A 17381-nucleotide genomic window follows, 5' to 3' on the forward strand; every position below is an offset into this window, starting at 1 on the left:
AGGCGTGTGATTTGAATGAGTGAAATTCCCAAACACCTTCCAGACTCTATCTTAGATATTATTAGGAGGGTACTGTAGCCCCAGTGGCATTGCAGAGACTGCGGGCGTGCATTCTGATCCCTAGTGAGGTATCCTGTTTTGAGTGCATACTCTGTAGCATGTCCCCTTGTGGTGGGGACTCAAACCTTTGCACCTTCGTGCTGCATTGAGGCTGTCTAGGAGGCCTACACCACACTGGGAACCTCATCTGAGGACTGAGCCCATTTTATTCATCTTTCTGCCTCATAGGGATTCCCTCCAGCTATCTGTGGCACAGGAGGCATGGGGAGGTGATGCTAAAGTAAGAATAAAAGGTCCCAGGAGCATAAAGACCCTGAATTAAAATATATAGAGTGAACTCTATGGAGTGAAGCTAATTACAGTGTTCTTCCGATGTCCCTATAAGAAAATCACTTGATTGTTAAAACCCTGGGGTAGGGTACCAACATGGCCCTATCATATTTCTTTCACATCCAGCTAGTTGCACCCGGATTTAGAAGATGTTAATAATAAGTAGTATTTACATTTCTCAGTAGAGTTGACAAAGCACTTTAATAAACACGGGCTCATGTTTCCCATTCAACAGGCGCTTACTTATTCATTTGACTCCAGCATAACCTCAAGTTCAAATATAGCAATTGCAACTACATCTGTACCTCATAAATGAGATAGATCTTGACTCCAGAAGCATCTGTGACTCGATTGCTAGAGCTACACATGATTCTATTGGAATAGGATCTTTCGGTTGCCTCTGCAGACCAAAAGTCTGGGCAGGAGTGAAAGGTTAGCTTGTGAGATTCTGTATAAGAACCCTGGTATCATAATCTCCACTATCTGTAGATGGCTTTAAAATGTATCTGGTTTCCTTTCATGCACTTTATCTGTGAATTAGGCAGAGCTCAGACAGAACAAAACCATTTTATGTAAAAGCAAGGAAAATGAGGCTCAGAGAGATTTCCCTGTGTCATTGAGCAAGGACATTGCAAAGGCAGAACTTGAACCTGGATCTTGTGGCCCCAAGCCTTTGTCCTCCGCAGGGCAGGCTGGCCTCCTGGTTTTAACTTGTCGCTAAGGTCAAAAAAACATGAGTGTTCACGATGGCCGCGAGCTGCGGTGAACGAGCCAGCAGAGCAGTTCTCTTTTATTCCTTTGTTCTTTCCCTTTGATGAACTTTATGGCAACTTGGCCTCTGTTTTGTGAACTCTCAGGGGTGATGTGAAATGACACACTGTGTATTTTGAGTCTCAAGAAAGTTTTCTTCTGAGCGTCTTGAAGGGTTTTGAGTGTCTCTGGGAGCAGCTGACCTAGAATCTTCAGAAAGCATAGCTGCGAGAATCTTTGCTCCTGACAGAATCACTATGATGGATACAGGGCTCTTCCCGGGCCTCTCTTCTCTCTTGACTCCTCCCTCTTGCTGCCTTCACTCAACATGTGGCGTTGGCTTGGTCCCTTGTTCACCTGCCCCATGGCCAATGCTGTGCTGGACACTGGGGAGAAAAGGGGGAACAAGGTAGACTCGGCTCCAGCCCCCGAGGGACTGGCATTCCAGAGGGGGACAGGTACATCATCAGGTAGAGAAGGAAACAAAATGAATGGAGATTTGCTCCATCACGTGAAGGATGGGGATGGGGTTGGAAAGCATGTTTGTTTCAGAAAGAGCGATCAGGGAGGCAGGCAGCGCTGGGGAGCTGACATTTGAGCTGAGACATAAAGGAAGAAAGGACGCAGTTCAGATAGAAGATGAGCACGGGCCAAGGTCCTAAGGAGAGAGTGAATTTGCACACATCCCAGGAGTATTGATGAGGCCAGAGTGTCTGGAGCACAGTGAGCGAGGGGTAGAGGGGAGTAAGATAGGATTGAGAGCGGGCCAGGAGCAGCTCATGAAAGTTTGGATTTTATTCTAGGATCGATGGACAGCCACTGAAGGATTTTAAGCAAGGGAATTAGATATGATTAGATTTATATAGATTTATATTAGATAGATGGAAAGATAGATATAGATGATAGACAGATAGGGACAGATAGATAGATAGGGACAGATAGATAGACAGATAGGGACAGATAGACAGACAGACAGATAGGGACAGATAGACAGACAGATAGGGACAGACAGACAGACAGGCAGATTTAGATATAAATGGCTGGCGGATTGAAGAAGCAAGAGTAGGACCAAGGAGACGATTCAAGCCTGTTTTCGATCTGGTTCTGATGAAATACCCGTGGCTTATGTCAGGGTGATGGTAGCGTGAGTGGAGTGAAGTGGACATGTTTCACATTTCATCTGTAATTTCTGATGGATGGGATGTGAGGCCACAGAGAGCATCATGACCTGATTGCACTGTTGTCCCCTTTGGCCAGGGATGGGTGGTGTGGAGGGTGACCACAAGCGCGGGTTAGTCATAACATGGCGGTCTTACGACATTACCCATCTTTCCCATTGAGGTCCCTGGGAATTGCCACTCTTCCTTTGGGCTGTGCTGAGCCAGCTCTGAGGATAGGAGGTCGCTGACGTGCCTGGCATACCTGCTGTAAGAGTAGAGCTCAAGTCCACATCTTCCCTAATAACCTTGTGTCTAAATGGTAGTGTCACACAAGGGCGTGTTTAGAGATTAGCATTTGAAAAGAAGCCTCCTTGCTTTCAGTTTGAGCTGACATGGTCCCTTTTCCTCTGTGGAAATGAAATTTATTAATCATAATAAAACCATCGGATTCTGAAGGTAGAGGTCACCCTGAGGAGAAAAAAGAGCTCGCTCATTTGCAAGGACTAGTTCGGTGCTGCTGTATTTTTCTTCTGCCTGGGAAGGGAACACTGCCAAACTGTTACCTTGGGTTTTCCACAGGGGTTGAAACTTGGCCCAGGGTTATAGATAGATAAGAACTGACCGTTAAAGTATGTGAGAGGAGAAGTGGGGCTGCGTTTTCAGGGAATACATTCAGACTGCCAATCTATTGTCTCCCCAAAAGAGGACGTTTTGCCACAGTAAAACCGGTCCCCAAATTAAAAAACTCATCGTCATTGCTCTGAGTTTGCATTTTCACACTTGTTTTGAAGGAACACCATGCTGTGGCTTCACTTAGTAAATGTCCAGGCATTTTTAGTTTGCCTTTGCTGTTTACGGCCTGTTCCTACAACCAGCTTTGCCAGATGAAAATACATAAAAAATAATCCTATTAACAGTTTTTTTCTCCAGACCCATGACAGACTTTATTTTCTCGTGAAATGAAAATCAACACCAAAGTTATCCATCGTGTTCTTTTCCCCCTATTAGTATCTACTTCTAATAATGGGTAGAGAGGCCCGGGTTTCATGAGTGACCTCCACGAATAAGAGTTTTTTCAAAAACGTCATCATTCTTCTTGTTTTAACACACCCTGTCTTGGACATACATCTGTTTTCTTTTTCTCCCAGACAGGGAGAATCTGATGAAAGGCCATTTTCGATGAGTCAAAGGCATGAGGGGTGTCCCGAGGAATGAAAAGCAAGAGGGGGTTGACTACTTGTTAGTTTCGCTGAGAGAGTCATCTCAGAAAAGAAATATCTATTCATGTCACTACTTTTTTTGTTTGTTTTTGCAGTACGCGGGCCTCTCACTGTTGTGGCCTCCCCCGTTGCGGAGCACAGGCTCCCGACACACAGGCTCAGCGGCCATGGCTCACGGGCCCAGCCGCTCCACGGCATGTGGGATCTTCCCGGACCGGGGCACGAACCCGTGTCCCCTGCATCGGCAGGCGGACTCTCAACCACTGCGCCACCAGGGAAGCCCCATGTCACTATTTTTGAGGATCAGGACAAAGACTCATGTAGATTATCTGAGCTCAGGGACCTTTGAAACAAGCAAAAGGAGGGCTTGGGAGTAAGACATATCCAATGAGAACTTGGTATAATCATATATTGTTTTCCATCTGGAGTCTAACTCAGAGCCTGAGAGTTAGAAGATTCTTCCCCCAGCTTCTTCCCACCTTCCCAGGCTCCATGGTGTGAGATCCATCCAGTACATTCTTATCCATCAACTATGAGAAAGAAGATTGGAAGACAGGTGGGGGAAGATAGATAGGGAAGGAAAAGAATAAAGTCCATGCAAATTAGGCTCCAGGGTTGATAGCACAGGCAAACGATTTCTTCCTGCCTTGTTCCTTCATTCTTTAAAGGAAAGTTCAAGACTTGACAGCTGTGGATAATCCACATCTACCCCGCTTAGTGGCTGGTGTACCCCTCCCCCAGCCGCTGTGAATGTTGGTCACTAATGGCACCCAGTTGCCTCTTTCTGCAGAGCCTTACCCTCTGCCAAAGAGTCACTTCAACTAGGAAGTTATTCTCTGCCCTTCTGGGAAGCCCACAGCTAATGCTTAATGTACATGAACATTAAAAAACCAACCCACTTGCCTCCAGATGGGATCAGCTCTGGAGTGCAATTCTCAGGATCAGGTAGAAGCTAAACTCCGGCTCAGACCACATACGTCCTTGCTTCTCTGTTTTCCCTTTCTCTGACCTGCTCGCCACTCTCTCCTCTTGAAAGCACCCCTCAACAAACCAGGTACGGAAGAATCTCCATTTCGGGCTCTGCTTCCAGGGACCCTCACCTAACCTAGCCTGCATCTCAGCTTTGATCGTTACCAAAACAGCAATGTTCAAACTCTCTCCGAGAAGATATCTGGCAGGCCATTCAACGAAGGGTACCTGGAACCATGGAAAAGGTGTGATAGTTGCCCTGAGAGATTCAAGGATCAGCTCTGACTCTGTCTAGCTCTGTGACCTTGAGCAAGTGACTCAACTTCTCTGAACCCTAATTTCTGATTTGTTGCACTGTTCAGTTCCAGACACTTTGTAGCTATCCAATGCGTTAGGCTTCCATCCCTTCTACATTTTTATTCTAAAACCTGTGCTGGGAGCCAGGGAAGTGAAGGGAGGAGGATGGGAGAGAGAGAGAGAGAGGAAAATAAAAAACTCAGATAAGGAAATGGCATCAAGAAATACATTGTTTGAAACATGTCCCTTGCCAGAACCTGGCTGTAGATGATGAGATAGAAGTTCTGGGGTGAGAGAACCAAAATCAAATCAGGCTGTAATTCTTGAATGATGGGGCGGCGGTCCCACGGATCCTTTAAGGATGCATCTATTTGAATCCATTTGTTCTCTCCCATTCTAAGATGTTGGACCCTAAGTGTACAGACTGGGTTGCTTCACTCTTTTTGATCCACCCTGTCTCGCTTGATTGGTGACAGCTATATTAGGAGAAGAGGACAATTTCTCTTGATTATAGCTTGTCCTTTGTGGTTACTGGCTTTCTTAAAACCACTCTTTCAAATTGTTTCCTCTGCCTCCCTCCATCTTCGAGGTACCTACCTGAGCAGTGTAGCAAGGGGTGTGCGAGAGAGAGGAAACGCACACACACACACCCCTTTATCACCAGCGGTGTTAAGTGGACAAAGGAATGTGTTGTATAAGATGGACTTTTCTCATGTTACAGGGCCGATTGGAATATGTTTCTTATTTCTCAAGATGAATAGGGCCCCTCCACACTGTCTTGGTATTTTGTGTTTTATGGTTGTTATTATTACTTCATAACTGCACATTATGGATTAATCTTCACCTCTGTCTTCCTTTCAGTTACGGACGAGTTTATGCTACCGACCCCTACCACCACACACTTGCTCCAGCCCCCACCTACGGCGTTGGTGCCATGGTGAGTACCAATTCCTCCTCTTCCTCACTTCTTCCTGCCTCCCATCCCTCCCCACAGCTGGGACCTTAGGATGGGTTGACGGTTGACGTCCTCTCACTTTCCCTTAATTGAATTTGTCTCCTGCTAACAGCAGCTAAAATGCCACATTAATCCTCCCGGTAAACTTGATAAATGTCTTAATTTCTTGGCAATGTAGTGCATGTAAGTTATTATATTTCTCATTTCGCAAGTCTCACCTAGCCGAGCACTTACCTTAATGGAATAATTAGTCATTTTGATAATTAAATCCATCACTAACAGAATGCAGTGTCAATGCAGAACTTTTTTTTTCTTTTTTTTTCTCCCTCCCTTGCTGCTCATTCACATAGCCCCAAGGTTCCAGCCCCAGCACAGACTTCAGAGGAGCTAAGCTGCACACTTCCAGGCCTCTGCTGTCAGGCAGCTGAGAATCTGACTGCCTCTCCTCCCCTATTACAATTCATGTTTAAAGTCATAGTCGCCCAGGAAAGAAAATAGAGAGAAGGGCACACTTTGTGTGTGTGCCTAGTACATAAGGAATTAGAAGGAATCAGTTTGGGGGTTGTCTTTTGTTTTTTTGCGGGGGGGTCTGGGTTTTTGTTTTGGGAGGGGCGGGGGGAGGGCAACACTGGGAGGTGGGGGGGTGAATTTGCCTGTACTTGTTCAAACTTCTATGCACTAAAACGTACAGTAAGACGTGCCCATCACGTGAGAGCGTATGCAATCATTACAAAGCTTTTGGCATGCAGTTTTCTGCTTGGGATCGAGAATATCAGTCCTTCTCCTAAAAATAAATCCCCATAGGCATTCGTTTGAATCGCCAAAACTTTTCGCAAAAGGAAATAGTTGAGTGCCACCTCCAAGCCATCTAAAGCCATGGCCAGACAGTTGCCTGGAGCTTGGTCGTAGAAATTCCGCCATGATTTGGAAACCCATTATTTTGCACAAGTTTAGTGACATCAAGTAATTCATCTGCACAACTCCTCTCTCAAGAGCAACTTGCATACAGATTGTTGAGCCAAGTCAAGTAAGAAGCTGATTTACATTCTCATCCTGATTTTGCATTCAATCAGCTCCGCTTCAACACCCAGTCCACTTGGGGAATGTGTTGGAAAGGAGCGTTGAATGACTACATTCAGTAAGTCATCTGCATTCGACTTCTCGAGTGTAGATAGAGCTTTTCCCGACGGAACACAGTATTATTAACGAATCAAACAAGCCAACAGAATGAGACAGCCCCAGTCCTCCAGTGGTCCATTTGTACCCGAGTCCTTTTAGCTCACAGGGCTGGCCGACGGAATTTGGTTTTACAGGGATTTTTCGTTATAAGGAGCTATTGGGGGAGGTCAGGATTGGCCCTATCTATCTTCGGTTCTCTAAGAGTGACCTGGGATGGGTAGGGGTGCCTCCGTCTTGGTTGTTTCTGAGTGTCTGTTTTTCACATTAGTCTTTTTTGATGATCCATGTGTTACAAAAGGAAAATGTAAAAAACACACCCCTTAAATTGCTTTGTTTCAGAATGCTTTTGCACCCTTGACTGATGCCAAGACTAGGAGCCATGCTGATGATGTGGGTCTCGTTCTTTCTTCATTGCAGGCTAGTATATACCGAGGGGGATACAACCGTTTTGCTCCATACTAAATGACAAAACCATAAAAACCTTCCAATGTGGGGAGAAAGGAAGCTTTCCGAGGCCTGGGTATTGCAATACATGCAGTAGTGCATCATTTTAGCATCTAAAAAAAAAATAAAAAGAGGAAAAAAAGTACATTTTTTATCTTATACCTCAGATATTTTGTTCTGTGTATTTTAATATTGTGGGTCTTTCATTTCCTGAAGGTTCCGTAGTTTGGTTGCTGGCTGTAGGAGTTTTTGTGGTTGATCTAGAGAGATGCTAGCTATGACTAAAAACTGGTGTAGGGCCATATCCAGAGTGCTATCTCATGTAAATGAATTATATATGCTGAATATTAAGCTACTGGGGTTATCAGCTGTTTGGGAAGCGTGTAAGTGACTACAGGAGTCATGTTCTTCTGCATCTGCATTATTTTATTTTATGAAAGGGGAAGGGTGGGCGGCACCTAGGGGGTTGGGACTGGGGTTTGGCTGAAAGAAAAAAAAAATAGTAACTGATGAATCTAAACGACCCACACTGCACCAACAACCATATATCAACGGTTCTAAGTCACTCGTTGTCAGTTCAAGCCAAAGGTTATGTTGTTAAGGGGATGCTTCTAATAATACTTGTGCATCCGAGCTGAATGCAGCTGTGCAAACCCACCCTTTAAACCATTCCACCCGGCGGTATTCAGCTTCTTAACCAGCCGCTAGTTATTTAGGCAAAAGACTGATAGTTAGGCCATCCACAAGCATTCTTTTTATATTTCTTCCAGTATAATAAATTATTGATATCATTGCTGACTTTTATATTATGGGAGGGAAAAAAAAATAACATTAATAAAAAGGTGATAAAAAGCACTGTTTCTATTTTTTTCTTTTTTTCCAAAAAAAAGAAAGTAATAAAAACTTAAATTCTTTGTACCAGTGAAAAAAAATGTATAAAATTTACATCTGTGCAGTGGCATTGTTAAGTTCTAGAAACAGTCATATGAAGCTTTAGTTTTAGCCTTGTAGAACAACTGTTACAGACAGACGTATAATTTTTATGGAATTACATGATAATCATATTCGGATTTATAGAAGCATTTTACAAGTATTGCAGTCATTGGGTAGAGATAATCATGGTACTTTCATCCGCTTGGTACTTTTTGAAACATGGCCGTGTCGTGTAAGCAACCTGCAATTTTTCAGTCCGTGAGAGCCCGCCCTCCCATTCCTCCTGGTCCCCGAGGATTCTCTCAAATCAGTATCTTTAGTTTGTTTTTTTTTTTTGTCTCCAAGGCCCAGGACACTTGTCAGAAGGAAGCAAAAAAGTAGGTCCACCCTCAACAGCCCCCAAAGAACAAAGTCCCCCCACCTCTGACGCAGGGCCCGAGTGACACAGCCGAAAAATTGCAGTTTGTCCGTATACTTCTTCTGTTTGAAGTCTTTCCATGTTGTCCTGTTTACAAAGTTAATCTAAGTTGGGTGTCACAGACCTTCCTGTTTTTGTATTTAAATAAAAAAAAAATCCTGCAGCAAGTCGTCCCCAGTAGTTTTGCTGCCATAGGTAAAATTTCCATGTGTGCGGTGCAGGCCATCTGGCATGCACTTTAGTAAAGCTATCAATTCACCGCTGTGACCTGCCAAACTGCTGTAACAACTCTGCTTTAAGACAAAAACCAAACAAAACTTAAAAAAAAAAAAAAAGTGTTTGTGATCCAGCTTTTCTCTTGTCATCCTATGTGCATGCAGTAAGATCGGTTGGATATTAAATAAAGTCTCACGAGATTTGAAAACCGAGTTTCTGTAGCTTCGCTATCTAAGACAGATCACCGTGATCTTGCAAAAAGAGAGAAACGGGGGAAAAAACTGCTTAGCGGCCAAAAGTAGAAAAAGATGTTCTTTTGACCAGATTGATTTGGTGGGGGCGGGGGCGCGTGAGGGTGTTTCAGAGCATCCCTGAGACATTCTCGTCCCCCTACCTGGAAGATGGTGTCATGACAATGGGTGCCTGGTTGATGTTTTTAAGGGAAACGATGTACTAAAATGCTACCGCATCCGACCCCAAAGGGGAACAAGGTAGAAGGAACAGAGGGCTCGGGAGAATCAAGTGATGTCTCCCATTTGCCTCAGATTTCAAAATCCAGAATTTGCATTGTATTTGGAATCACAAACATAGAATTCTTACTGTGTTGGTTCAAGTAAAATTAATTTGCAGTTTTGATTTTCATCGATGAGCTGTACTTTCCCCCATGATTGTATGTAGTTTTAATAAAATCATTTAGAGCCGCCTGGGTGCCAACTGATGTTACAGAATCTTTTGTCAGGCACTCCTCCAAGAGGCCAATAAGTCATTTTAAACTGTATGTCAGAGATGTAAACAGACATTTTGGATTTTTTTAAACGGTATTTATTTGGAATGTTTTCATTTATCTAAATAACTATTGCTATTATGAATTATGGAAAAAAGATTACTATCATGTGTGGCATATAGTGACTTAACACACACCTCACGCAATCTGCAAACCCAGAAAATGTGTATATCTGTCTTTAGAAATTAGTGTTTATATCACTTACAGTGGTTTGTGAATAAAGAAAACTGGTTTGTAATATCAAAAAATAAAAGCTTAGTCTGAAAAGGTCCACATGAGTTGTGTTCTGAGTCCTTTGGCTTCTGTGTGTTTCCTGGGGGAGTGGAGTCATCACGCCCACACAGGACTGCCCTTGTGCCCACCAGGGGCCATGGGTTGGGGCCGCCCAGGTGAGCAGTGGGCTGTCCTGGTTGCCACAGGTAGACCCAGGTGCTTCCTGCAGGTTCTCTGGCTGCCTGGCTCAGAGGGCTCCCCTTCCTCATGTATCTTTCCAAAGAAGTCCGTGGAACCAACCACAGATGTTTAAGAAAGAAACAGAACTAAGCTAGCTCTTTCCTGGCATGGCAATATCAGCCTTTGGTTTAAAACAAAACAACAACAACAACAACTACTGTACATTTCAAATGAAACATCTACTAACATCTGTTAAGTTATTAGTACAACTCTTAGTTACTAGTACAACAGTTAGGGAGACTTGTAGGAAGAAGATGAAAAACTAATAAGTGGTAGAGTTTACATTTACTGAGGGCTTACTAAGACCAAGAATCTTGTGTTCCTCATTTCATTTACTTATTTAATGCTCCCACCAGGGTTGGATTATCTACCCCATTTAGTTATCTTAATAATATCTTAATCCTATCTTATTTACTTAATACTGCTATCAAGTTGGTAAGACACAAAGATTTTAAAAATACAGGCTCTGGAAGCAGGTGTTCTGAGTTTGAATCCTGATTCAGTCCCTTGCTAGCTGCAGTCAAGGGCAGGTTAAACCGAAGCTCTGTGCCTCGGTCTCGTCATCCATAATTCAGGATGAGAAGACCACCTACCCTTTAATACTGATATGTGGAATAAAAGCATATATGGGAAGGGCTGACAGTGGTACTTCATAAATTGTAAGCTCATTGTTTACAGGTGAGGACACTGAGACCAAAGAGGTTAATTTATCTGAACCACACAGCAAGCCAGTGGCAGGTCCAACATTCCACAATGGGTCCCTGTTCTCCTGGCCCAATGGGAAATTTCAGCAATTTTAGAAGTCTTGCTCTACGAGCCAAAGGCTGATTTTTTTTTTCCCCACAACGCAGTTGTCTTCAGAGCATTCATTATACCATTTCAAGTATATTCAGTGGTCCCTTCTCTGTAAACTCCTTACACATGGGACTGTACAAGTTAAGTCAACTTCCTTTGCTCTGTGTCCATTGATCTTTGAAGACAGTGTTACCCTGATTGTATAAATGAAGACGATAAGGAAAGGTCCTACGATCTGCCTAAAGTCACATCTAGTGACTGTTTGCCGGGAAGCTTGCGTCTTCTTCCAAAAAGTCTCTCTCATTATTGATGATGGTGGTGGTGGTGATGGTGAACTTGGGCATCTAATACTCTCCTTACTAAATATGTGAGGCTGTATTAATTTCAAAAAAATAAGTCCCTAGCTTTATCCTGGCACATGGTGAGGAGATGATGGACATCTCCTAAAACGCTGGCTTACAGCTGAGTCCCTGCCCCATCCCAATAGGAGGATATAAATAGAGGTGAATCTCCCAAATCAGGTTCTTCTCCAAAACGGAGATAAGCACATATATTTCACGTCAAGTTGTAAAGAAAATAAAAAATGGATGGCAGAAGTGAAACGGTTTCTTATAAGACTCGACCAGTGGACGCCAGTGCTTGACGCCCACCCGTCTCCTCCACCTGGATTGTGGGCAGAGGTGAGCTAACGGGCCAGGGGAAGGTCATGAGGTGATGCCCACTAGGGGTGATGCACAGACTTTGTGTCTAAACAGAGGCTGGTACTTATTTATTTGTTTTGTGGACAATGCCTGGGAGGTAGTCAGAGCCTCATCTCATCTGTAATTTTTTTCTTAGAACCGTATTTTAATTAAATAGGAAAACCTTCTCCATGTTAAAAAATATTTTAAAGGGCTTCCCTGGTGGCGCAGTGGTTAAGAATCCGCCTGCCAGTGCAGGGGACACGGGTTCGAGCTCTGGTCCGGGAAGATCCCTTATGCCGCGGAGCAGCTAAGCCCGTGTGCCACAACTACTGAGCCTGCGCTCTAGAGCCCGTGAGCCACCACTACTTAAGCCCACGCGCCTAGAGCCCGTGCTCCGCAACAATAGAGGCCACCGCAATGAGAAGCCCGCACACCGCAACAAAGAATAGCCCCCACCCACCGCAACTAGAGAAAGCCCGCGCACAGCAACGAAGAGCCAACACAGCCAAAAATAAAAATTAATTAAATAAATTTTTAAAAATATTTTTAAAATACGCATCACGAATCTGACTCCATTAGCTTAGACCATTCTAAGTCCCATTTTCCCACTCAACATGCCGACAACCTGGATTCTTTAGGCTGGTGCCCAAAGACTGTTGCTACTTCCTGGCACACAGCTACTTTTCCTGCAAACAGAGCTCCAGTAAGCACACTGCTTTCCCATGCACACGTGCTTGTGCTCATGCACTCATGCACACACAAACAAAAGCCCTTTCCTGCTGTGATCATGTCCCTCCAATGTACCATGCAGAGACGTTCTCTCTCAGAAACACTTGGATGAGCTGGTTGAAAAAGCAGATTCCTGGGCCCCATCTGCTTCCAGGACTCCCAGGGTTGAGTATTGGAGGTCCCATCTTTCAGTGAACTTCCTAATTGTGTTCATGGCTTGTTCTCCCTCCAGATCTGACCCTTGTAACATCGGCGGAGCCAATCGTGTGTGCATGAGTGTACGTATACACAAGCACAGACCTACACGTGCATATATCCATGCATATTCTTACCCTTTCTCATGACAGCCTGTGATTATTTTTTCACACTTAAAGTCAAGAATTAGGACTAAAAAAATAGTCTCTCTAGGGAAGAGATAAAACAATCATTTTTGTTGGAAAACGAAGGTGTTTTTTCTGTTTTTTATTCATTGCTGGACGATACATGTGTGTGCATGCATGGTGATGCACATGTGTGTGCATGTATGTGTTATACACTATATATTACATATTTAGGAAGTTTGTATTTAAATTCACAAGGCGCAGTATTCTCTGAGGGATATGAAATTCTCATTGTACAGTCGCTTAACGTGATGCTTGTTACTGGACCAAAGGCCAGGGTTTCTCATTGCTTTTTTGCAGTCCTAAGGAATAGAGATTTGGGGGGTGACCAGGAGCAGTGGCCCCGGGGCACCTTTAAGGAGTCTCCTAGGAGAGCCCAGTCTTAGCTTATATGCTGTGTCCTAATCACCCTCCTGGAAAGTTGGGGTGGGGAAACCAGAGGTGTGTCTCTGACTCTTACGGCCGCTTTGATCACAGGTATCTGGCCTAGAGAAGGGAATTTACCGACCCTCTCAAAGGGGAAATATTTTCTGGACAGCAAAGTGGTATTGTGATGAAAACACCCAGGGTTCTTTTAAAACTAATGGTGTCATTCCCTAAAGGTAACAAATGTCATAGCTTGTATTGAGGATAAAACAAATAACAAGACCAGCTAACATTGTCTGAATACCATCTCAGCCCGTCTACAAAACAGACATATTTAATCTATATACTATGAACACATAACTGTCTATACATGGACATGTATATGAGAGGCATTCAGAAAGTCTCTTAGCCTCTCTGTGCTTCAGTTACAATCCCTATAAAATGCAGATGATAAATAATGCCCACCTCAGGGTTCTTACGAGAATGATATGCATTCAAAAGTGTGAAGCACTTAGCCTGGCATATGGCATTTTTTCTTTTTAGTAATAAATCATTTCTATATCTATCTGTATAATTTATCTGTGTCCATGTATATTGCATAGATTCAAATAATATATATTCCATATCTATGATATGTAACACAATTATACATACAGATGTATGTATAATCTATACAGTTTATACATCCAAAATAAATCTCTTTGTATACACACATGGATACCAAAAGCTTTATAATATGTAATATGTTTCTTTTTATGCATTAGCATAGCTACAATATACCCATTAGTGGACCATAAATATATATGCTAGTTCTTGTAAAGCACATAGATACTGGCAGAGGAAGCAATCAGCAAATGGAACTTATCAACATCATAGTTATTATGATCTCATTTAATCCTCAAGAACTGGCAAGGTAGGTACTATTATTACCCACGCTACCCACCAGGGAGCAGGAGCTTAAGCAAACCTGGTGATGCCCAAGGGATACGGCTCTACGTGGTGCAGCCACGCCTTGGGCATCGGCTGTCTGGCTCCAAAGTGCTTGCTGCTCCACTCTGAACAATACTTTACAGACACTTGGCACTTAATCCTTGCGGCATCCCAGGTAAGTAACTTGGCCATGACTTCCTACACTTGTTCAAAAGGTGGAAATCAGGATGGTCCCAGAGTCCGCCTCTGAGAGTGCAGACCACCCTCCCATGATTATCCTCAGGGTCCCCAGCCCGTGCCTGTGACTTTGACATCCCAGCTCTCTGACTGAGGCAGGCAGATGGTGCGTTGCCTGCATGAGGCAAAATGCCAGGGAGAGCAAGAGAATTCCCCAGCCTCTAAGAAAGAAGAAACAACAGGACCGCGGGTAGAAAACAGAAGAGCAGAGACCCAAGAAGTAGGGTCACGGCGGTGCTGCGGGCAGGTGACGGTTGGAAAGCACGCAGACTCCAGTAACCCTTAAAGGAGAATTAAAAAAAAAAAAGCAGATAGCAATTTCAGATCAGCGCACGAAACCCTCATGCTCACATCCGGAAAGGCAAACTCTCTGCAGCCACACCAGGAAGTTGTCCGGAACTGAAAAACAGGTCAGAGGCACTGCATACAGCTTGACTTTTATCTCCCCCAAACACTCCTAGGCTGCTGAGCAGCAGGGAAATTCATTACTGTAAGTAGGATTTCAGCACCAGAGGACACTGCCGCTCTGCGGGACAGGGCTGTCAGCTAACTGGCCTGCTGCCGCTTTTCCCTTTTTTATTTTCCTAAACTGCACGACTAGATGATGCATTGTTCTTTGGACTATTTCCTTTTTTTCCCAAGCCCTGTTCTTCCCCTCTCCCCCTAAAGACCGAGAGACATCGAGAGACAGAGCACAAGCTTTTGCTTTGTGAGAAAAGGAGGTAAGAAGGAAAAATGAAAAACCCACAAAACTTTCAATGTCAGTTGCAATCTTCTGAGATTGAAATTCAAAATTGTTTGTGCCCTACCTCGTAGAAGAAAAAATCCTCCTTTCTTTTTATCATTTTTTCCATCATTTAGAAAAAGAATGACTCATGAAAGCTGATATAAACAAATAATAGTGATTTCCATTTGCTCTGAGAGACTTAGACATGCAGTAGCCCGAATGGAAACACAGACAGCAAAATTCAGTGGGTAGAGGTCTTTTGCCTCTTTTTAAAAATTTCTCTCCATCGACATTTCAACTCTGTTATCATCTATCTTATTCCCAACTGTGCAAACTTAGGCAACTTAATCAGCCCCTCTGGGGCTCAATTTTCATGTGGGTGAAACGAAAGGGTTTTGGTGAGAATTAAATGCGGTGTGTAGCACTGAGAGGTTTGGTTCTGGAAAAGTCACCCACCTCCCACTTGGCAACAAAAATCGAACCCCATGTTAAAAAGTGAGACATTGGATTTTTTAATGGCAGGAGGGAGTTCCAAGCTAGGTCGAATTTGGAGAACCAGGGAGAATGCTCACCTATTGAAACTGTTCTTGGAAACCATCATAGTGCCCTGGAGTCTGCATGCACGCCACCCAGAAAACAGCCCGGAAGACTCTGCTTTGGGTTTGCAGATCCACAAATGCACATCCCCCCCAATGCCAGGCAACACAGCATTAAAGCCTCTCTACCCCAAGTGTGAATCTCAGCGCCTACACTTGGTTGTGGGCCAACGCACTTAACCAAATGAAGCCCCCCTTCCTTGTTAGTAAAATAGAGAAAAATAGAATTACCTTGAAGGGCAGTTGTGAGAAAAGGGTAAGAAAATGCACATAAACTGCTCTGAACACAGAAGATATGCACTAAATATTCACCCCTCCTTTTCTCCTTCATTAGCCTCAATATATTACCATCTAGAAAGTTCTGTTCCTTCCTGGTTTAGAGGATTTACAGTAAAGCAAAATGGGGACTTCTCTGGCGGTCCAGTGGTTAAGACTTTGCCTTCCAGTGCAGGGGGTGCAGGTTCAATCCCTGGTCGGGGAGCTAAGATCCCACATGCCTTGCGACCAAAAACCCAAATCATAAAACAGAAGCAATATTGTAACAAATTCAATAAAGACTTTAAAAATGGTCCACATCAAAAAGAATATGTTTTAAAAAAATAAATAAAATAAAGCCAAAACAACCCCACAAAGCCTTATAGGTACCAAAACCCACCCTCCACAGAGCTTTGGAATTTCAGCGGCTAGTGTTGAGTCAGGGTGATTGGCACGCAGCCTAGACTTTGAGAGCTCCTGCCTTAGATCTCATCGACTCTAGAGGTTCTCATACCCAGCTGCACAGGAGAATCAGGTGGGATGCTTTTGCCAAAAATCCATGCCTAAACTTCATTCCCAGGGGTTCTGATTTAATTATCTAGGTGGGCCGGGTTGCCGTAGTCTGCGAACTGTTACTAACCCATCCTCATTTTATATACGAGGACCCTGGGGCTACAAAAGAGGAAGCGACCCACCCCAGCAGTTAGCTGAAAAATCCAGGATTCCAACCCGGGTCTAAAGGATTCCAGTGTCTGTACTCTTTTAACTGCCCTATCAACCCAAAATGATGCTAAAAGGTACTTTCTAATCTCCAAGAGAACTCAAAAGTTGGGAAAGTTAAAGTATCAATACTAAAATGTAGAGCATGATTTTCCTTGGGAGGTCAGTCTTTTATCCCAAACTCAGACTACCTGGGGGAAAGACTTTCCGTATAATGTGAGATTAGCATAGATCCTTTCAGTTGCAGGGGCAGAAACCCAACTAGGATTGGCTCAACAACAGCAAGAAATATTAAGCCCTGACTTTAGGCATGCCTGACTCCACCAGTGTGCGATGCTGTCAGAGCTCTATCTTTCTCCATCCCTCCGCTCTGTTTCACATTGTGTTTAGCCTCATATATTTTTTCATACTTCCAATTGCTCCCTCCGTTTGGTGGGGTAGTTGCCATCTGGCAGCCTTGAACCTATATTGCGTCATCTTAGAAAAACCGGCTGAAGTTATGGCTTCTTGCTCACACAGTGAAACCATGTAGTGAAGACATAGCAAAAGCCAGGGAAGGATTCTGATTGGTCCTCCTTGGACCAATCACTGTGCCTGGGAGGGTTGGGGTGCTCTGACTGGCCAAGTTTGGATTAGCATCCTCATAGAGGTTTCCATTCTTATCGTATAAGACAAGAAACAACCCATCAGGGCATAGGAGTGTGGCATTGCCAAAAAAGGAAAATGTCCCTATGTAGATGAAAACTACAAGTGCATGCATGCTATAATCCATGACCTTGAATTCTAGCCTTGGGG

At 43.8% G+C, this 17381-nt stretch overlaps 1 protein-coding gene across 20 annotated transcripts in view; it reads left to right on the plus strand.

Annotated features, from left to right (window-relative positions):
- The window catches only part of RBFOX1 (RNA binding fox-1 homolog 1), a 2185863-nt gene extending 2175877 nt beyond the window's left edge, over nucleotides 1-9986 (plus strand). For 9 of the 20 annotated variants that reach the window (XM_033428861.2, XM_049699911.1, XM_033428844.2 and 6 more), the window contains 2 exons: nucleotides 5648-5723; nucleotides 6092-6322. In XM_033428861.2, the coding sequence (XP_033284752.1) occupies nucleotides 5648-5723; nucleotides 6092-6239 (224 nt within the window). In that variant the 3' untranslated portion in view covers nucleotides 6240-6322. Of the gene's footprint in view, nucleotides 1-5647; nucleotides 5724-6091; nucleotides 6379-7259 lie in introns of those variants that run through there. The other 11 variants (XM_033428851.2, XM_049699910.1, XM_033428845.2 and 8 more) reach the window with 4 other exon arrangements.
- The last annotated feature ends 7395 nt before the right edge of the window (nucleotides 9987-17381 follow it).

The sequence above is a fragment of the Orcinus orca genome, chromosome 16 (assembly GCF_937001465.1).
Source record: "Orcinus orca chromosome 16, mOrcOrc1.1, whole genome shotgun sequence".
Lineage (NCBI taxonomy): Eukaryota > Metazoa > Chordata > Mammalia > Artiodactyla > Delphinidae > Orcinus > Orcinus orca.